This window comes from Castor canadensis, chromosome 13 (assembly GCF_047511655.1).
Source record: "Castor canadensis chromosome 13, mCasCan1.hap1v2, whole genome shotgun sequence".
Taxonomy (NCBI): Eukaryota; Metazoa; Chordata; class Mammalia; order Rodentia; family Castoridae; genus Castor; species Castor canadensis.
This window is the reverse complement of record NC_133398.1, coordinates 105,852,551-105,874,732: the sequence shown is the minus strand read 5'-3', so window position 1 is coordinate 105,874,732 and position 22,182 is coordinate 105,852,551. Positions and strand designations below refer to the sequence as shown.

The 22,182-nt window shown below is 42.8% G+C and overlaps 1 protein-coding gene across 1 annotated transcript in view; it reads left to right on the top strand.

Annotated features, from left to right (window-relative positions):
- Positions 1–9,532: 9,532 nt before the first annotated feature.
- The window catches only part of LOC141415483 (cyclin-dependent kinase 2-like), a 105,880-nt gene continuing 93,230 nt past the window's right edge, over positions 9,533–22,182 (top strand). Inside the window, 1 exon segment of the mRNA XM_074052195.1 lies at positions 9,533–9,814. Within this exon segment, the coding sequence (XP_073908296.1) occupies positions 9,533–9,814 (282 nt within the window).

Below are 22,182 nucleotides of genomic sequence, written 5' to 3'. Positions count from 1 at the left end.
TATCCTTCTGTTTCAGTGTATTCTTCGTCCTACTTCCTAGTGCTATAACCTAGTTGCTGTGGTTTGGATATTAATTATCTCCCAAAGGCCCATGTGTTGAAAGCTTTGTCTCCAGCTTGGTGCTATTGGACATGGTGGAACCTTTAAGACATGGAGCCTAGAGGGAAGTCCTTAGGTTATTGGAGGTGCACCCTTGAAAGAGACAGTGGGGCTGGGCGTCCGTGGCTCACACCTGTAATCCTAGCTACTCAGGAGGCAGAGATCAGGAGGAGGATGGTTCAAAGCTAACCCAGGGAAACAGTTCACAAGACCTTATCTTGAAAAAACCCTTCACAAAAAAGGGCTGCTAGAGTGGTTCAAGGTGTCGGCCCTGAGTCCAAGTACAAGTACAACAAAAAAAGAAAACAAAAAAAAAAAGAGACAGTGGGAATCAAATCCCTTCCTCTTCCTCTCTATCTCTTTTTTGCTTTTTTGGCCATGAGACAAGCACCTTTACTCTGCCATGTGCTGCTTCAACACAGGCACAAAGCAACGGGATCAACCAATCATGGGCTAGAATCTCTAAAACTGTGAGCCAAAACAAACTTTTCTAACTACAGTTTATTATCTCAGGTATTTTGTTACAAGGCAGAATGCTGACTAACATACATGTCGTGTGACTAGATGGTTCATCATACTGCTAGAAGTTTCCCTTAACCAAGATGTTATGGAGACCTTTAACTCTTCCTGGGGGGTTTTCCAGCCAACATCTTTTCCTCAACATTTAGGTCATAGGTTTGGTTAGCCTTGAATCTCATGACCTTCATTTCCTGTCCTCTTGAGACTCATGCTGGGCCTCACCTTGCCTCACCAGCACAGTTGTAGCCCTCTAAAGCCCCCTGTGTTCTATGAAAACCCTTTGCAAACCCCTTACCCCCTGCAGTGCCATTACTGGTCTTCCTAAGCATGCCAGGCTCCCTGTGGGAGTGAGCTGCACCGTTTCCACACACAGCCCATAATCTAGGAACTGGGCTGGAGATGTGCCTAGCAAACATGATGCCCTGAGTTCAACCCCCCAGTACTACCAAAAAAAAAAAGAAAAAACCAACACCAAGTTACTGACCAGGACTGAGACAAAGAGGTCAGAACCCTAACTGGGTAATTTACAGAGAGAATTAAGAAAACCAGTGTGGGGTTAGTTGAGTCAAAATGTTCTCCTTCGATAAATAAGCAACATGGCTGTCTCACGTGATGAAGAACGCACATTCTGATCATTTTGTATATGCATTCATCTGTTGATGGACACTTGGATAACCCATGGCTTATGGCAACGACGAATAATGCTGCTATGAACATGGGTACACAAATATTTTGTTCAATCCCTGCTTTCAGTTCTTTGGAGCATATGCTAAGAAATGGAATTACTGGATCATGTGGTAATTCTGTTTAACTTTTGAGGGAACTGCCATGTTTTTCATAATGGCTGCACCATTTTATATTCCCAAGAAGAGTTCCAATTTCTTAACGTCCTTATCAATACTTGGTATGTTCTGAAGATTCATTATTTTATAATAACCATCCTAATGGGTTTGTGAGGAGGATTCTTGTTGTGGTTTTTGACCTATAGTTCTCTAAGGATGTATAGTACTGAACAGTGTCTCATATTCTTCTGGGCCATTTGTAAATCTTTGGGAAAATGTCTGCTTTTGTTGTCATTGGGTTGTAGGAGTTTTCTTATATAAGATAGATATTAATGTCTTATCAGACATGTCATATACAAATATTTCCTCCCTCTCTGTGGGTTGCCCTTTTGCTGAGTTGTGTCCTTTGATGAACCAAAGTTTTTGCTGTAAATGGAATCTATTTTATCTTTCTTTTCTTTTGTTGCCTGTGTGTTTGGTTTTATATACAGGGTAGAACTACGAAATCTGATGCCATACAATTTTCCTCCTATGCTTTCTTCTAAGAATTTTATATCTTGTGTTTAGGTATTTGATTCATTTTAGGTTAATTTTTATATATGGTGTTTGTTTGTCTGATTTGCATTGTTATAACAAGATAGCTGAGCCTGGGTAACTTTATAAAGGGCTATGGTACAGCTCAGTGGTAGATCACCTGCTTAATAAAATAAATGAAAAAAGAAAATAAGAGGTAACTTATTGCTCACAGTTCTGGAGGTTGAGGTCCAAGTCTACTCCTGGTGATGACCTTCTTGCTAACAAGATTCTGAGTAGTGCAGTGCATCATATGGCATGAGACAGAGAGCACTCGTTTTTAAAAATTACTTTTATAGCAGGCTTGCTCTCAAGAAGACCCATTAGCCCATTTGTTCATTAATCTATTAAGCATATAATTAATGCATTCATATAGGCAGATTCCTAATCACCTCTTAAAGGTTTCACCAAGTCTCTCCTCTTTTTTTTTTCTTTTTTTGGCAGAACTAGGCTTTGAACTCAGGGCCTTGTGCTTATTAGGCAAGCACTTTACCACTTGAGCCACACCTCCAGCCCCACCTCTTGATAGCTCATAATAAGTATTAAATTAAAAAATGAGTTTTAGAGAGGACAAACTGAATTCAAACCATAGCCATGGGGAGGAGGGAGGGTTAAAGGAATTTAATAGAGGGGGTGAACTTGTTTAAGTTACCCTATACACATCTTTGGAATTATCATAATGAACCCCCCTTATGCTACTAATGTATGATAATTTGTTTTAAAAACATGACCATATGACTAGCTTTAAATTTAAACTGAGGATTACTGATTTCTGCTCTTTCTTCAAGAAGAATTTCAGGGCAAAGGACAGTGATATTTTAAAAAACAGAAAAAGACTGAAGCCCTGTTTCCATTTGCTGAGTTCTTGGCAAGTGTGAGCTGAGTCCACTAGGAGTCACCAAGGGTGAGCTGGAAGGTACCTGCAACCCAGGGGCTACCAGCCAGAGCAGGAGGCAGCATGGTCTACCCTGTGAAATGGAAACCACAAACACCCTCTTCATGGGCTACTACCACCCTCACCTCCCTGTAGAATGCTCTAACCTCCATTTGTTTACAGATCCAAATCTACTCATATCAGATGACTTCCACCAAAAGGAAGCCATCCAGACCTCTAGCATGAGTGCCTATGCGGACAGCTACTACATTCACCAAGAGGAATACATTGGAAGAAGGATCTACCCAGGCCAGAAGATCAAGGGTTGGGTCTGAGCTCCCAAGACCTCCAAGTGGAAATGCTTAGGGAAAGACAGAAACCAAACCGCAGTCCTCCTAATGAGAATGGAGCTTAAAGAACCCTACAGAAGGCACAACACCCAAAGAATGACACAGAAGCCCAAACCAAGGACATTAGGGAGAGATGCCCAAACCTTAACATAGCTGAGATTTCTTGAGAATCCTGTTATTTTTCTTTATATTTTTACATAATTGCAAAAGGTTCTACCAGGAAGACATCTCCATTTTTTACTGGAATAAAAGGCTGCTTTTTAAATAATAATCAAGTTCTACAAACAATTAGGAACAATTCACTAAATTGTCATTTTTTTTTTTTACTCTTAGTTCTGATTCAGACAAGCACCCAGTGTTTTCTAAATATAAACAAAATCTCTCATGAGGGCCCAAGAATTTCCTAAATGACTAGACATTCAGAAGTTACAGCACCAATAGGATCTATCTATGTTTGGATTAAGGGATTCAACCAAAAAACAAAAAAAGATGCTCATTATACATAGTATTTGAACAAAAGCACAAATTCTGTCAAAGTTTTGATGAACCCACTATATAATGGTTGTCACATGCAGCCTTTCTCTCTCACATATACATAACCTGTCCCCTCTGCAGGATTTTCATATCTGGATAAATATTTAAATGCACATAACTCCCTGCATCCTGGAAAAAAACTGTCCACCAAATGCTTCCAAACATGCTGTCCAAAAAATACAATATGATTTGGATGTAAAATAATAAGACTTTGAGCTAAACTCTTCAGATGCAAGACTGTCAAGAACACACTTTGAAAAAATAATTTCTTAAACACACTGAGAATGACTGTAATTATTTCAATGAGAAATTCCTGTAAACTCCCCATGCCTGCTCTTGCTTGCTTCCTCTCAGGGAGTCACAATGTGTTTCCATGGCAACTCTGTTGCTAAGGGGGGACTCCCGTAAGTACATCAGTGTGCTATCTGCAGCCTGGAGATGGTGTTAGCCTGAGAGGCCAGGTTGGCTGGCATATTCAGATTTAATTTAGGGTGCTTTTCCTCCATCTACTTACATTGAATTCACCAAAACTGTTATACAGATCTGGCCTGTAGGGAGGGGGAAAGGGGACAGAACTTCCCCAGTTATCCTCTGAGCTTTTATACTCTGGCTGTTGCATCAACCTTTCTTTTATGAGCTTTCCACCCTCCACATTAAAATCATATGGTCAATCAATAATAACAATTACAAACATTGCTAAAATGCCACATGAGACTGGTTTTGTTGAACATTTATAAATGGCAAGGATACGCCAAACATAAGTTGTCAGAAATAAACAGCATTTTGAATCATTAATCGGAAAGATTTTAAAATAGTAAATGTTTAGAAAGCCCCAAATGAAGCAAATCAAAATATTTTTGAAGTCTTCCTTTCAATGTCTCTAACATCATATTCTGGCAAGCAGATTGTAACATTTCATCAGAAATCCTGATTGGAATCCAGAATCTTCCACCAAGCCAACTTTTATTGACTGTTTTATTTGCTGGGGATAAATTTTGTTATTGATAATTTAAGTGGCCCATTCCAGTTTCTTCAGCTTCTGACTCCACATGATGAAAAAGGGGGAAAGGAACTTCCTGGCAGTACCAAAGGACATTGTCCTTGACCAAAAAAAGGAAAATCTTACACAGACCTTAACCAACACAGCCCAATTCAAGGAGAGTGTTGAGTCAGGAGTTGGCTAACTGGTCTTGGCTGCCTTGAACACTCAAGACCCTTAAACACCATGCTGGCCCTGCCTCTAAGCCTCCACTGTAGCAGGGAGGAGGGCCACAAGCAGGCAAGTCTGCATTCTGATGATGTAGCAGGGGGAAGGGATGCTACGGCAGAGAAATACAACTTAAAGAAGCTAAACATGAAGAAGGTCACGTAGCACTCAGGGGGAGGTAAAGTAACCAATAGAGTTGCATGCAACCACATATGGGTTAAACTTTATTTTTTGCTTCTGTAATCTCCTTACAAGGGTATATAAGATAAGCCCCCTTTGTTCTCAGGGCTCAGCCTATGGACTCAAGTCTGTGAGTCTGTGCCAGCACAATAAAACATTGCTTCCTGCTGCATTTCCTTGATGTCCTGTGTCTCTGTTCGAGAATCCTGATACATTTCTGGGGAATTGTCCAGGATTTCGGAGACAGTGGTTTTTCACCTCCTTTGTCACCAAGGTGTATCCCCTGGACCACCAGGGAAGTGGTCCTGCCGGGCGCCAATGGACAGTTTGATTGAGGCGGGACTCATCCTCCCAGCAAGTCAGGGTGAGGGCCTCTGACACACAATGTAACCCAGTGAGGAGCAAGAACCAGTGGGGGAGAGCTGCCTGTCAGACTGGTAAGAGCCAGGGTTCAAATATTAGGCCTGCCTCTAAGTGGCAGACGGGGAGCTTGATCAACTCCTGGGGTCACCCAAGTAACTTTGAGCAAAAGCAAAACCGTGACTTCCAGGTGCTGGGTGCAGGGCAAAAATGTTGGATACTTTCTTGTGAACATGCTTGAATGAGACGTAACTTGGCTATGAAGTGAGTGTGGAGTCCTGATCCATGGGTCCGTGGCAAACTCATTTGGTCTAGGGTGAGCCCTAACGGGGCCTCTGTCTGTCACTATGGCTGAGACACCTAAATCGCCATGAGAGGAGCAGCTGGAGTCAGATGAAATAAGTGAGGACTCTGTGTAGGTGTAGTTGCTGACCAGGCAACTATGTCCAGGTCACCGATAAGAGGTGCATGTTGTTCTGCCTTGTGTGTCAGAGAAGAGGACCCTCCCTTTACTTTTCCTCTAAAACCCCTACCCCTCTGTGTCTATCTTGATGTCTGGTAACAGGAGGAGGTGGGTGGAAATCAGAGTAAAAATACTCCCTTTGAGTGTATGGTTAAAAACTTTAAAAAGGCATATAATAGAGACTATGGAGTTAACTCCTAACAAGCTTAAAGCTCTTTGTGAAGTAGATTGGTCTGCTTTTGCTGTAGGGTGGCCCCCAGAAGGGTCATTAGATAAAACTGTGGTTAATGAAGTTTATGGGGTAATTGAGGGGAAGCCTGGATATCCAGATCAGTTTCTCTATATTGACTGCTGGCAAGATGCTGTCCTCAGCTGGCCCACATAGCTAAAGTCTTGTCTAGAAGATGCCAATAGGATCATGGTGGCTAGGGTGGCCACAACTTCCAAGTGGGAGAGAGGAAATAAAGGAGCCTATACTTGCCAGGGAGCCCAAAGAACTACCACTGCCTTATGTCCCACTCTATCCACCTCTGCTACCAGTTCCACACCCCCACCTCCAACATTGGATTGGGAAGCTCAAGGGACAGTCACACCTGTAAAATCTGACTCACAAGCCTCTAGGGCCTCAACTCCTCTGACCTCCCTGAGTCTTATGGACCCTATACCTTCTCCAAGTCCACCAGTGCTCACTCCACATTCCCCATTCAGTCATGAGCATCTACCCAGTCTCCACAAGGACCCATCCTCTCCTCAGGCCCTCCCTGCCCTGCAGATGCCCCTGAGGGGGGTCCAAGATCCAGTGTATTATGACCAGAACAGTCAAATATAAAGAGGACAGATATATGTCTACCAGCCCTTTACCATCACAGACCTCCTAAACTGGAAACATCATATCCCCTCCCTCACAGAAAAGCCTCAGGCTCTGATTGATTTGATGCAATCTATCATCCAGACTCATAAACCCACCTGGACAGATTGTCGACAGTTTCTTCTGACTCTATTCAATACTGAAGAGTGATGCCATATAACATTGACAGCTTTAAAGTGGATAAAAGATCATGCCCCTGAGGGCACTCTAAATGCCCACGCAACTCAAGTTCATTTCCCTGAGGAAGACCACTGTTGGGGTCCAATGATGGACTGAGACAACCAGCCACTTAAACAATATCAGAAGGTGTTATTAGGAGGCATGAAGAAGGAGGGGAAAAGGCCATGAACATGAGGAAAACATCAGAGGTCCTCTCAGGGCCAGATGAGAGTCCCAGTTAGTTTTATGAGCATTTGTATGAGGCCTTCTGTCTGTACACCCCCTTTGACCTAGAAGCCACTGAAAACCAGATTAATGCCACTTTTGTTGCCCAGGCCCAGGGGGACATAAGGCAAAAATTTAAAAACTTGAGGAATTCACTGGAATAAACACCAGCCAGCTCTTGAAGGTGGCCACAGGTTTTTTTCAATTAAGATCAGGAGGCTAAACAGGAGGCCGACAGGAAGATGAAAAGGAAAGTGGATCTTCTTGCAGCCACCCTTGAAAAACAGGCAGGCAGGCTCTGGAGAGCTAATCCAGGCAGAGGCAGAGGCAATTACCGTGGACGGCAACCAATGCCCCCACCCTAGGAAGAAACTAGGACAAAATCAATGTGCCTACTGTCGTCAGGAAGGGCATTGAAAGAATGAATGTCCCCAGTGGGCCAGGGACACCTAAAGGGCCCCCTAGACCAGAGGCAGAGGCCAGGTAGTCAAGGGGAAAATATCAGCCCACCTGCAGGGGAGCCAGCCCCTGGGAGGACAGACTGGGTTCTGTTCTACTGGGTTCCCTGGAGCCAATGGTCCAAATGAAAATAGGGGGCCATCCCATTGATCTCATGGTGGAACTGAATGCAGAAAATTCAATTGTGACCCAACCAGTGGGTCCTCTTTCCAAAAAGCATACAACTGTTATCAAGGCTACAGGGAACTGGTCCTGCCATCCCTTCTTAGTGTCCAGATGTTGCAATCTTGGGAGTCATAAAGTAAGGCATGAATTCCTTTATCTCCCTGATTGCTCTGCAGGCCTGATGGGCAGGGACTTATTGTGCAAGCTGAGGGAACAGATAACTTTTTATTCAAATGGTGCAGCAGCCTTAAAGTTGAGAAGACTTAAAACAAAGACTCTAATCCTCACAGTTATAAAAGAAGATAAATGGTGGCCCTATGCCCGAGGGAAGACCTCTCGAGATTCCTGAGCTTCCCTTCAAGATTCCAGGTGTATGGGCTGAAGATAACCCCCCAGGTCTAGCCCAAAGTGTACCCCCAGTAGTGGTGGAACTAAAGTTGAGAGCCATCCCTGTCAGCCAAAATCAATACTTCATCCAACGCCAGACCCAGGTCACAATTCAAAAACACTTTGACAGACTCCTAAAGTATGGGATCCTCCAACTTTGTCAGTCATCCTGGAACACCCTCTTATTATCAGTCCAGAAACTGAGGACTGAGGATTTCAGGACCTCTGGGCAGTAAACTCAGCAACTGTCACTTTGCACCCCATAGTCCCAAATCCATACATGCTTTTAAGTCTTGTCCCAGCTGAGGCAAAGTCTTGTACCTGCCTACATCTTAAGGATGTATTTTTCTGCATCCACATGGCCCCACAGAGCCAGCCTGTTTTTGCCTTCCAATGGGAAAATCCCAATACTGGGGAAAGGGGCAACTAGCCTGGACTTGATTGCCACAAGGTTTCAAAAATTCACACACTATTTTCAGAACTGGCTTGGCAGCCAACCTCTAGGCCTTAGCTGACCAGCACAGCTGCACACTCCTCCAGTATATAGATGACCTTCTGCTGGTTGGACCGACTCAGGAGGGCTGAATATAAGGGACTCGCCTTCTCCTTCCTCTTTTATGGGAGGCAGTATAGAAAGTCCCTCTAGGAAAAAGGCCCAAATTTGCCAAAACACTGTCAAATACCTCAGCTTTCACCTGTCCCAAGGGCAATGCAGACTCAGCTCTGAGAGGAAACAGGCTGTCTGTTCCATCCCAGCCCCTAAGACCTGCCAACAAATTAGAGAGGTTTTGGGAACTGCAGGTTTCTACTGAATCTGGATCCATAACTACTCCGTCTTTGCCAAACCACTCAATGAAGCCACATAGTGAGGAGAATGGGAACCTTTAGTATGGGGAAGAGAACAAGAGAAGGCCTTTAAAGAAATCAAGAAGACACTCACAAATGCCCCTGCTCTGGGCCTGCTGGATATGATTAAGCCCTTTTCCTTGTATGTCCATGAGCAAAAAGGAACAGCGTTTGGGATCCTGACTCAGCTTCTAGGCTCCTGGCACTATCTGGTGGCTTACTCGTCAAAACAACTTGATTCTGGTTCCCGGGGCTGGCCGCCTTGCCTGCATGCCCTAGCAGCCACCGTGGCATTGGTAACAGAAGCAGATGATCTTACCCTAGGGCAAGAACTCACTGTGCAAGTTCCCCATTCCATCCTGACACTCACAGAGTATAAGGAAAATTATGGGTCGTCCAACCCTGAGATGCTCAAATACCAGAGCATGCTATGTGAAAACCCACACATCTAGCTGGAGGTTGTTAAGACTCCAAATCTGGCCATGCTGTTGCTGATTGACTTGGGATCCCTGGAGCATGACTGCTTAAAGGTTATGGATGAGGTATTCTCAAGCCAGCCAGATCTAACTGATCAGCCTATTGGCCATCTGGACATTGAATATTTCACAGATGGTAGCAGCTTTGTCCAGGATGGCACATACTGTGCCAGGTGTGCAGTGGTGACTCTGGTTTCAGTCACTGAGGCCCACCTGCTACCGGCTGGAACTTCTGCCCAAAAGGCTGAACTTGTTGCCCTCACACAGGCACTCCAGCTCACTGCAGAAGTATGGAAAAACCTCTACACTGACTCCAAATATGCCTTCACAACCATTTATGTCCCTAGGGCCTTATATAAAGAGAGGGGACTCATTAACTCAGGAGGAAGACGTATCAAGTATGGGCAGGAAATCCTCAAACTGCTAGATGCTGTATGGGTCCCTAAATGGATGACAGTTATACACTGCACCAAAAGAGAGATGCAACAATTGTCAGCAAAAGCTGACAGGGAAGCCAAAAAAGCAGCCCTCATAAGAGGACCAGTCCCAACTGTCCTGATGGTTGCCTTGTTCCTATCTCCCTTAGCTAATTGGGATCCATTATTCATACCACAAGAGCAGGTTTGGTTTAAGACTGAGGAGAAAAATTTTCTACCAGACAAATGATGGGAGTTTACCAGTGGCCACATTGCCAAACCTGGTCACTGGCTCCTACATTTGTCAACCGATTCCACGAAGGAGCTCATTCAGGGTGAATAACCCTTGAGGCCACCCTGGCCCAGCACTTTTATGTCCCCAAACTCTCCAGCATGAGTAAGGCAGTATGTGAAAGATGTAGCCTGTGTGCCAAAAACAACCCCAAGCAAGGGCCAAGGGTGCCTCCCCAGGTGCAGAGCATTGGTGGAACACCTCTTAAAAACTTGATTGTGGACTTCACTGAAATGCCATGAGCTCAAGAATGCAAATATCTGTTGGTGTTTGTACCCTCTCAGAATGGGTGGAAGACTTCCCCATGTGGACTAAAAAGGCCTGGGAGGTGGCCAGATGTCTGCTAAAGGAAATCATCCCCTAGTTGAATACCTGTATTGGGACAGATAATAGGCCAGCCTTTGTGGCTGAGGTAGTTCAGCTGATGGCTAAGGGTTTGGAAACTGCCTGGAAGTTTCATATGGCCTACCACCCCTAGAGTTCAGGAAAAGTGAAATGTATAAATAGGACTCTAAAATTACAGTTGGGAAAATTATGTCAGGAGATGACCCATCTGCAATGAGATTAACTACTACCCATAACATTATTAAGGATTAGGTCTAGTCCCATGAAGCAGACAGGGCTGTCACCCTTTGAAGTCCTTTATGGATACCCACCTCCTCTTAAGCAAGGGCATACAGGAGAATCTCACCCTGAGGCAACAGACGCAGGCCCTTGGGTTGACTCTTCCAGAGTTCAATGACTGAGTCTAGGAGAGACTTCCTGTCAGTCTGACAACTCCCATGCACACTTCCAGGCCAGGGGATGCCATCTTGGTAAAGGAATGGAATGTCCATCTGTTAAAGCCTCATTGGAGGGTCCCTTTTCTTATTATTTTGTCTACCCCTACCACAGTTAAAGTAGCAGAGATTGATCCTTGGATCCACCACAACCGAGTAAAGCCAGCTTCTCTCTAGTGGGAGTGCATCCCTGATCCAGCTTTGCCATGCAAGATCATCCTCCAGAATGTCCACGCCCTTCCTTAGCAGGACCCCACTTCCCAAGAAACAGCAGAGGACCATGGATGGCAGGATGACAGCCCTGCTCTAGTCACCACAGAAGCTGACTAGTCTATGCACGATGGAAAGTTGAGGAGTCATCTTCTTCCCCCCTCCAGGGATGGGTCTTTCCCATGTTTTCCTTTTGTTTAATTCAATCAGTCCCTTGCTTGGGAAACCCCAGATCTCAAACTGTGACCTATGTATGAATACTACTCAGGCAGCAAGTGTTGTCACCAGGACTTTGCTTTTTTCATACCTATTAGTCATGTTTGGGCACTGTTATCGGGTCATGAACCCACAACCATACCACCTATTCAATGTGCTCCTATGGTAATCAACACATTTGCTTCAACCCCACCTACCACCCTCAGGAGCAATGGCTAGATGTCCAAGGTTTTCACAGTGCTGGGAGGCCTCATTAACCATACAAGAGTTAGCAACCAGAGTCAGTTGTCCCACCATCCATGGTCCTCTGTTGTTTCATGGGAAGTGGGGTCCTTCCAAGGAAGGGAGTGGATGTTCCAGAGGATGATCTTGCATGGTGAAGCCAGATCAGGGATGCACTCCCCCTCGAGAGAGGCTGGCTTTACTCGGTTGTGGTGGATCCAAGGAGCAATCTCTGCTACTTTAACTGTGGTAGGGGTAGACAAAATAATAAAAGCATATAAACCTGTGTCCATATACTTTGATGTGTGTGCCACAATAGCTAAAAATACTACTATATGGGGCCACTGTGGAAGTCTAGTCTAGGAAAGGGCCTATATACTAAATGACAAGTATATATGTCCAAAAAATAACCCACGCATCAGTTATTTCCAGTCTTATGAAGGACTCTACTGACATTGGGGCTGTGTGGTATGAGTGACTTGGCAGAGGAAGGGTCCACTGCCATTTTCCAGAAAAGGCAAGCAGCTTCTAACTATAATCTTGACACTTGCAACCCTGTAAATTTTACTATTTTTAATCTCAGTGAACATATATACACCGCTATGTCATTTTCTGGAGTTCCTGCTTCTGAATTAATACAGACAGGGTGAGGGGAGAGGACAGGGTTGTGGAGAAAGACTCTGTCAAAACATATCCCCTGCATGTACAGACCAAATACCCAGCTTTCAGATGGGCCAGACTCTAGGAAGGAAATCAGAGTTATCTTCCCAGATTATCATGTGTGCTCAAGCCAAGTGGGACTTTCTGAGTCTGCCTCAATCTGCTCCCACCATGATGCTGCCTCACGACCGGCCCAAAAGCAACAGAGCTAAACCAACCCACTGAATGAAACCATGAGCCAAAATAAGCCTTCTAGGTCTTCTAGCATGGGAAACCCTGAGTTCAAACCCCACTACCAGAGAAAAAAAAAGTCCTTCTCTTTATAAGCTGATTACCTCAGGTATTTTCTTATAGTAACAGAAAGCTACCTAACAAAGATGCTGACACTGGGAAGTGTCAATGTCTCCACATGACAACTAGTACAACTTCCACACCTAGGACAAGCCATAGAGCTACCAACTGCCTTATCAATGCCTCTCTCTTCAATGTGAGCTACAACCACATGCCACAAGATGTCTGAGGAAGTCCTCTCAATGAAAAATGATTAAGAAACTAACAGGAGCTAGCAACTTGGAGAAAATGACCAAAACTAAGAGAAGGCATCCCAAAGATGTCATGAACTTGACTATGATCCAATGGTTTTCACATTTTTAAATGGTTGGAGCAAATGAATACCTTTTAATGACAAATGAAAATCACATGACATTCAAATTAACAAACAAAGCTGGATAGGTGTACAGCCACAGCCATTTGTTCCCATGTCATCTGCATACTGTCCACATGACAGTGGCAGAGTTAAGTGATCATAACAGAGCCTGGCCCATAGACCTAAAATATTTACTACCTGCCCCTTGACAGAAAGAAAGTCTACCAACCCTTACTCCATCCCAACTGGACAGAAGTCATTTATTGTCTCTGTCCCCTGGGGAGATGTCTCCATAAGAAACATGTGTAAGGAGTGGCTCATGCCCCCACACTAAAGCCTAGTATCCCCTGGAGGAAGCCTTCCCTCTGACCTGTTCTGTTTCCCCAAGAGAACAATTTTGCACATCAGGAAGTTTTGTGTGTGTGTGTGTGTGTGTGTGTGGTACTTGGTTTTTGAACTCAGGACCTTGCACTTGCTAGGCGGGCACTCTACCACTTGAGCCACGCCTCCAGCCTTTTTGCTTTAGTTACTTTTCCAACTGGTCTCCTGTTTATGTCCATGCTGGCCTATTCAGTGATCCTCCTATTTATGCCTCCCAAGTAGCTGGGATCACAGGCATACCCCACTGCTTCCATCTGACATCAGGAACTTAAGAAGCAGTTACCACTCCTAGGCTTTCTCTAACTCCTGTGTATTGGCCAGCTTGGGCTGCTGTTTCAAGATACCACATACTGGGGGACAGGAGTGGGAGGAGGTAAACAACAGATATCTACTTCTCATGGTTCTGAAGGATGGAAGTCCATGATCAAGGTCCAGTGTGGTCAGGTTCTGGTGAGGTCCCTCTTCTGAGCTTGCAGATGGCCTCATGCTTGCCGTGCAAGTAAGGGAGGGAAATCCAGACAGTCAGCTCTCTGGTCTCTTCCTACAAGGACACTAATTCTATCATGGGGTCCCACTCTCATGACCTCATCTAAATCTAACTACCTCCCAAAGGTCTTGCTTCCTAATCCCATCACATGGGGGGTAGGGTTTCTGCATATGAATTTTGGGGAGCACAATTAAGTCCATAGCAGTCTACTAGTAAGACAGCTTCCCTCTTGCTGTTAGCTAATGATCAGTTTTCATGGTTGTAGTTAGCAAACTAAGTTGCTAAGGGGACTTTAGGAAAGGTTCATTTGGGTTTAGTCTGGGAATGCGATCCATTTAGGAACATCCCAGCTGAGAATTCCAGCCCACTCTAGCACAATAGCTGTATTTTACACTAACAGTATTCATCAAGGTCTCGTTCAGCTATAAGTGACAGAAACCCAATTCAAATAAACTTTCTTTTAAAGTAATGTGTTAATTTCTGTGACTAGGAAATCCAAAGTTGTGGGGTATATTAAGTAAGCATCAGGCATGGCTGGATCGAGTTGTTCAAATGATTATCACTATTCTCTCTCTCTCTCTCTCTCTCTCTCTCTCTCTCTCTCTCTCTCTCTCTCTCTCTCCCCTTGCTTTGCTTTTCTTGACCTCTTTCTTAGGCAGGTCTTCTACACATGGAAGCAAAATACCCATTTGGCTCCTGACTCATGGGTCCTCTCAGGTCATCCACCCACCAGAAAGAGTGTACAATTTTCTGAGCTAAACTCCCAGGGAAGACAATGATTGTCTTATACGAGTGACAGGTAAACCCCAAGCCAATCACTGAAGCCAAAAGTCAGGTTTTCTGATTGCCCAGGGATGGGCCGATGCCACACAAACTACATGTTTGAGCAGGACTATTAGAGACTAGCAAAAAGCAATTCAGCATCCCCCCAAAAGTGACCTTAGGCCCTGCCAGCCCTCTCTAGGATGATCTCCTTGGTGAGTACAGGCCATATTGTCACACTAACTGGACACATGGCATCTTCAGTAGTTTCTGGGAACCTCACAGCTATGAAGTCATCATTGACTTATCACATTTCAGTGGAGAAAACAAGCCCATTTTATTCATTTACTCCCCAAAAAGCTACATAATGGGAGAAAATGTTTCAAGCATAAAGAAACGGATTCTACCTTGTCCTTTGTCTTCGAGGATGCACATCTTCCTCGAGTACACTACAGAATTAACTTTCTTCTGATACAGCACCCATAGGTTCTTTCTTTAAGTATTTTGTGAAGTTACTGACATACACTTTAGAACGCATACACAGACATCATTCCAGTCGCCCTCAGAGGAATCCTGTCAGTATGGTACCATCAGCACCCTCTACCTCCTCCCTTGCCTTTAATCCATGCATCCAAGAAATCCATCACCTGCTCTGTATTTGCAAACACATGCTCAGAATGGAGGCCTCAGTTCTGCCTTTACTAAATAGAATGAAGACACTCAGGATTTAGGTGTAGGATTCCTCTCTGTTTCTCTTCCCCCAGTCACTGTTCTCCAAAAGAGGGCAGGTGCAGAGCTATGGAAGGAACCCTTGTGTACCACTGACCAGGCAGGCAGCCATGGGTGATGACCTGCCTCAACTGAGCCTCATCCACAGATAAGGAATGTGGCTGGATGCCAGTGGCTCACACCCATAATCCTAGCTACTTGGGGGGCTGAGATCGGGAGGATGGGGGTCTAGTGAACTATTTGCTTGGGCAAATAGTTCACTAGACCCCCATCTCCAAAACAACCACAGCAAATGGACTGGGGGTATAGCTCAAGCAGTAGAGAGCCTATTTCGCAAGTGCAAAGCCCTGAGTTCAAACCCCAGACCCATCAAAAAAAAAAAAACCCACAAATGAGGACTATGGTCTTGTCTCACAGAATGGTTTGGAGTCCATATTTCTCCTCCCTCTCACTTCTGTCCATGCAGCATGTATTGAAGCAGGTAAGGTGGCTTCACAAACCCAGTCTGTGTCTACACCAGTGTAGCTGAGTCAGAGGAGCCTAGCAGGTTCCCCCAGCCTCCATTCTGTCTCCTCAGGTCTTCCCACATCAAATCAGTATTTTCCTGGAATGCTGCTTCCTGGGCCCTTTTCTGAAAGCCCACTCAGATTCAGGCATGGGTCACTATTTCATCTGCTGTAGCTTTTCAGATCCTAACATCCCAACTGGAACAGACAGAAGGGGAACCTGGCAGGTGTACACTCAGGGCAGCCCTGGACTCTGATGCCTATGACCACAGCAGTATGATCCTCTGCCCCTGCGGGGTCACCTGCTCTTCCCTCCACTCTTCTCTAAAGTCTACTGACCCATTGCCCATGATCTGCGTCGATGGACAGTCATTTCTTGTTCACTTACAAGATCTCTTTCCCTCCTTCAGTGCAGTGGATTCCCTTCTGATCTACACTGCCTGGTTGAACTGGCTCAGAACTTCTCACAAGTATGAGTCCAATTAATTTAGTTCCCCGCCTTTCCAACTAGTGAAAATCATGGAAATCTGACCTCTCAACACAGGGGCTGTTTCCATAAAAATCAAAACTACAAGTAATGAAGGAAAATGTTCAAAAGTAAAGAAAATGGGGAACATGTATGTATGTATTACCACCTTCTTCCTTCTTTCAACAGTGTTAGAATACAGAGGACACCAGCTTCCATAAGCCACACCATGTATCCCACCAGGAGGGACTTCCTGGGGGCTCCAGACTTAACCACATATCTGCACCTCTTGCCTACTTGAAAACCAGGGATTGGCTGTACATGCTATCCAGACAAATCTACTGTTCTCTAAAGATCATTTTGCCTGGAAAGAAACCCAACTCAGTGGGATGCATATTGTTCAGATTAACAATCCAGGTTTTAAAAATACCAATTGCAGACTTCTGCCTTCAGAAGATATTGTTGACTCACTTCTTCCTGCACCTCTCTTCCAAAAATAACCCAAAAGTCTGGAAATAATTTAATAGATATCATAAAAGGACACTAAAAGCAAGAATAAGGAAAGCAATTCTCTGTGGACCCCAGGACTTGAGGAGTGACACCATGGTCAGGTCTCTGGACTGTCTTTTCATCCCCATATATTGCAGACTGGGTGCTAGAGAAGCCTGATGCCTGGAACAATGAGCATAGACAAAAAAAAATTCAAAGACAAAACCAAAAATAAAATAAACTCAACAACAAAGACCTTTCTCTCTCTCTCTCTCTCTCTCTCTCTCTTTTTCCCTCCCTTCCTCCCTTTCTTTTTGCCTCCTTCCCTCCCCCCGAAAAGGAGCAGCCCAGCAGAGACCTAGCAACAACTTACAAGGGACCCTTGTAGCATTGTTTGGCTTTTCTGTACCCAGAGGTAGCTTCAAAGCCCCAGTGAGTGACCCAGGCCTCTTCCACAGCCAGGGCACAAGCTGTTGGGACAATCCACCTGCTGAGCCAGTGGAGCCAGCATTTCCTGACCCTCCAACCAACTAGTGGCAGAAGGAGATCAAGGCCTAGGGACTTCTACTCTACTCCAGAAAGTGGCCTAGCAATACCCATAGAGGAGGCTTCTTCCCATGAAGGTGACAAGAGCAGGAATTGTGTCAGAGTCCAGCAGCACCAAAAGATGAACCAAACAAGAATAGCACTGCAAAGTTCTGAAAACAAAACTGCTATTGAAACTATAGCCACAAAAATTTTCTAAACTTAAACAGGACAACTGTCCACTGAAAGAGAGGGCTTGATCAGGATCAAGAAAGAGACAACATAAGAATCATATAATCGTAATTATCTGACATCTCAAAAGCAACAATAACAGTTGCAAATCTTGAAACTAATTTTAAAAATAAAAATCTCAGCAAAGAAGTAAGAGCTACAAAAAGAATCATATGGGCATTATACAATTGAATATTCTCTAAACTCACTGTTTGGGCTCAGTAGTAGTGTGGAGATAACATGATAAAATCAATGAACATGAAGACAGATTAACAGAATTTACTCAACCTGAACAGCAGAGATAAAGTAGACAGAGGCAAAGACAAAAATTCTAGCATTCATGTTATTGGAATTTTAAAGAAGGAAAGAATGTGAAAAAGTATTCAAAGAAATAATGGCTGATGTCTTCCTGAATTTAGCAAAAGACAGATACCTACAGTTCAAGAAACTAAGCAAGAGCCCGAGGTATGACTCAAGTGGAAGAGTGCCTGCTTTGCAAGTGCGAAGCCCTGAGTTCAAATGCCAGTATTACAAAAAAAAAAAAAAAAACAGAAAAGAAAGCTAAGCAAAAGCCAAATTTGATAAATTTAAAAAGGCCCACACCAAACACATCATAAACTTTTCAAAATTAAAGACAAAGGGGAAAAACAATCTCCACAATAGTCAGAGAAAAATGACACATTGCCATAGAGAAGTACAAATTTGAGTGATAGCAGAGTTTCCATAGACACCATAGAGGCCAGTAGGAGATAAGCAATGTTTTTCAAGTTTTGAAAGAAAAGAATTATCAACTGTGTATCTGATATCTTGTAAAACTATCCTTTGCGAATGAAGGGAAAGTAAAGACAGTCTCAGATTAAGGAAAACTAAGATAGTTTGTTGTTAGCAGACCTCTTTTTAAAGTAGGTAAGAAATCTTTCCAAACAAAAAGAAAATGACCACAGAAGCACACTGGGACCTTGAGAAATGAAAAAAGGGCAACAAAAGGACCAAAAGTAAAATTTGTCACATCTTCCAACATGGTGCTCAGTGTGTGTAGGGGACATACTTAAGATGATTATGCTTAGAAAGTGATGGGGCAAATGGACCTCAGTGGAACTAAGAACTCTTGACCTCACTTTGCATTAGGAAGCTATCACTAACTGTGGACTGGGATAAGGTACCTACAGCCATCACTAAGCAAATTGTACTAAGTGACATACTCAAACATTTTCATTTAAATAAACAAATCAATATGGTACTAAAAATTTCCAGTAATCCACAGGGGAAAAAAGAGAGAAAGACAGAGAGAGAGAAATGAGAAACATAAGGAATATACAGAAAACAAACAAACAAAAGGTACATGTAAGTCTATAATTCAAATGTAAATTACTCAAATATTAACTGGTAGTTAGTAAACAATAATTGGTGTATATATAAATAATAATTGATATAATTAAACTATAGAGATTGACAGAGTGGATTAGAAATCAAGGTAATTTTAGGCTGTCTGTAAGAAACTCATTTCAAATTATTGACCTAAGGTACCTTGAAAGTAAAAGGCTAGAAAAAGATGTAATCCCCATATTGAAAAGGAAGAAATAAAATGGTCTCTATTTTCAGATGACATGATTCTTTATAAAGAAACTCCAATAAATTACCAAAATACCTAGATACAAGACCAACACACACAAATCACTTGTATTTCTACATCTGTACAGCATACAAGTACAAACCCTAAATAAGAATGCAATGCCATTTATAATTCCTCCCCCTAAAAAGAAACACTTAAGTCATCTGAGGATACAGGAAAAACCAAACTCACTTTCTCCCACTATATTCTCATCACAGGTTTTTGACATGAGATGTGTGGGGAAATCCCCACACATTAAGCAATCAGTTCTTCCATGGACATAAGCTGGGCGCCTTCTGATTTGATTCAGTTCTGAACCTATCTAGTTCCCTCCCCAGGAATTTGCTAGGATGGCTCACAGGACTCAGGGAAATACTTATGTTTACAGCTTATTATAAAGAATATTACAGGGATTCAGATGGAGGGACACAGAGGGGGAGGCAGAAAAGGAGGAGCAAGGAGCTTCACCAGGTACACCACCCTGCACAGGAGAGATTGAACCTCCTCCTGTTCAACCATCTGAAAGCTCTCTAATCCTCATCTTTTTGGGGTTCTCTGAAGTCTTCATTACAAAAGCATGACTGATTAAACCATTGGCCAACTTAACCCTCATTCTTTCTTCCCTTCCCAGAGACTGGGGGTGGTGCCAGCCCTCTACTCCTGTGTTGGTTTTTCCAGTGACCAGCACCAATCCTGAAGCTACCTGGAGAAGACCAGCTACCAATGAACTCAGTAGTATACATAAGACACTCTCCTTTCTCAGATTCCAGGAATTTTAGGATTTTATGCCCCCAAATAGGGTAAAGACCAAATATATATTTCACAGTATCACAGTATAAATATAACAAAACTATGTACAGTTCTCTAAAATGACAATATGGTAATGAAAGAAATTAAGAAAGACCTAAGTTTTGCAGAAATATACGATTGCTCCTGAATCAACAGACTCATCACAGAAAAGATGTCTATTGTCCCTAAATTGACCTATAGGTCCAACACAATTTCTATCAAGAAGGGTTTTTGTATATACAGACAATCTTATTTATATTTGAATGGAAAGATGTTAGATTAACCAAAACAATTTTGAGAAAGAATGGAGTGACAGACATCACCCTTCCTGATGTTAAGCCTTCCTCTACAGTTACAAGACAGAGTGACACTAGAGGAGGGGCAGACATACAGATGAACAGACAGAATATAGACATTAAATGTAGATCCATACAAAGAAGCAAAAGCAATTTGATGAAGACTTTTTAGCAAATGACCCTTGAGTAATTGAACATCCATGGACAGAAAAAACAGCTAAACCTCACATCTGATCAAAAGAAACCATCTTATAAGCAATCATGAACATAAATATAAAATGTCTTAAGAAAAAGGAAAAAGTCTATAGTACTAAAACTAAGCAAAGACTTCTTAAATCTAGAAAAATCAATAAATTTGACCTCATCAAAATTTAAAATTTTCTCTGCAAAAGGCCTTCTTAACAGGAGTGGGGAGTTATTTGTAAATCACATGTCCAACAAAGGACTTGTATTAAGAATATATGGAACTCTCAAAAAGTCAACACTATAAAAATCAAACGATCTTATGAGAACATGACAAACAAAAGCTGAGCTAACATCACAAAGAAAACACACAAATACTGTAATAGTTCAGCCACTCTGGAAAGTAACTTGTCAGCTCCTTTCAAAATTGAAAATGGACTAACTATGGAACCCAGCAGTTGTACTCTTGGAAATTTATCCCAGAGAAATAACAACTTATTTTTATGTAGAAACTTGTACAAACATGTTCAGTGGCTCACTTTTGTTTCTTATATTTGAAGATCAATTGTTTTTACATTTTATTTTGTTTTTAATTGATTCAAAATTATACACAGTTGTGGGGGTCACATGATGTTTTAATACTGTGGAATGATCAAATCAGGGTAATTAGCATGTCCTTCACCTCCAACACGTATCACTTCCTTGTGATGAGAACATACAGAATCTTCTAGTTGTTCTGAAATATACAATGCATTATTGCTACCCACAGCATCCTACTATGCAACAGACCACCAGACATATTTCTCCTGAATAACTAACTTTGTACCCTTCATGCTACAGTTACCAGAATCTGAGGAGAGCAGGGGCACAGCTTCATCTGCAATAACCTAAAACAGGAAACTACCAAAAGTTTTTCAGTGTGTGGTACTGTGGTGCATCCACACCATAGAATATAGACAACCAGAAAGAACAGCTTGGATTCACCCCAGCTAATCATGGTCAAGATCAGAAAAAGATCCCATGTTCAGTAAATTTTTAAAGCGCCAACAGAGGACTGGCAGTGTGGTTCAAGTGAGAGATGTGAGTCCCTGAGGTCAATTCTTAGTACTGCCAAAATGAGTGAATGAATAAATAAGTAAGACAACAGAAAAGTGAAATAAAGGTATATTTTTGTTATTTGGCAGCAGTTCTCCTTGTTGGGTGTATTTTATGAACATGTGCAACACACAGTTTTATTTGTGTGTTTTTGTTTTTCTTTGGCAGTGCTGGGGTTTGAATTTAGGCCTTCATGCTTGCTAGGCAGGCACTCTTACTGCTTGAGCCACTCCACTAGCCCAAGGTAATAGTCACCCAGGTTTAATCTGACTTTTTTTGTGGCTCTATTTTTAATCGTGCCCTGATTATCGTAAGGAAAAGGTCTCTGTACACACAGGAGGTGCAAAGAAGCAGGACAAACCTGCTTAGCCTAGAACATCTAGGCTAAGGCTAGAACCAGAAAATTAGAGTCCACAAATTTTGAGAGACTATTTAGAGTTTGGCATTCAAACTTAAAATTGTTTCCAAATATACCTAAAGACATTAAAGTGTTTTTATCCACATTTTTAGGAGATGGTCTATGGTCTTATTTGAAAGATTTTTGTACTATGAAGAATTTTTGAACCCTCTCATATTGTGAATGAGCAAAGAAAAAAAAGTTCATAAAAGTTAAGAGGAAAAAAATGAAATTTCCCATTGAATAGAGTTTGAGTCTGTACATACA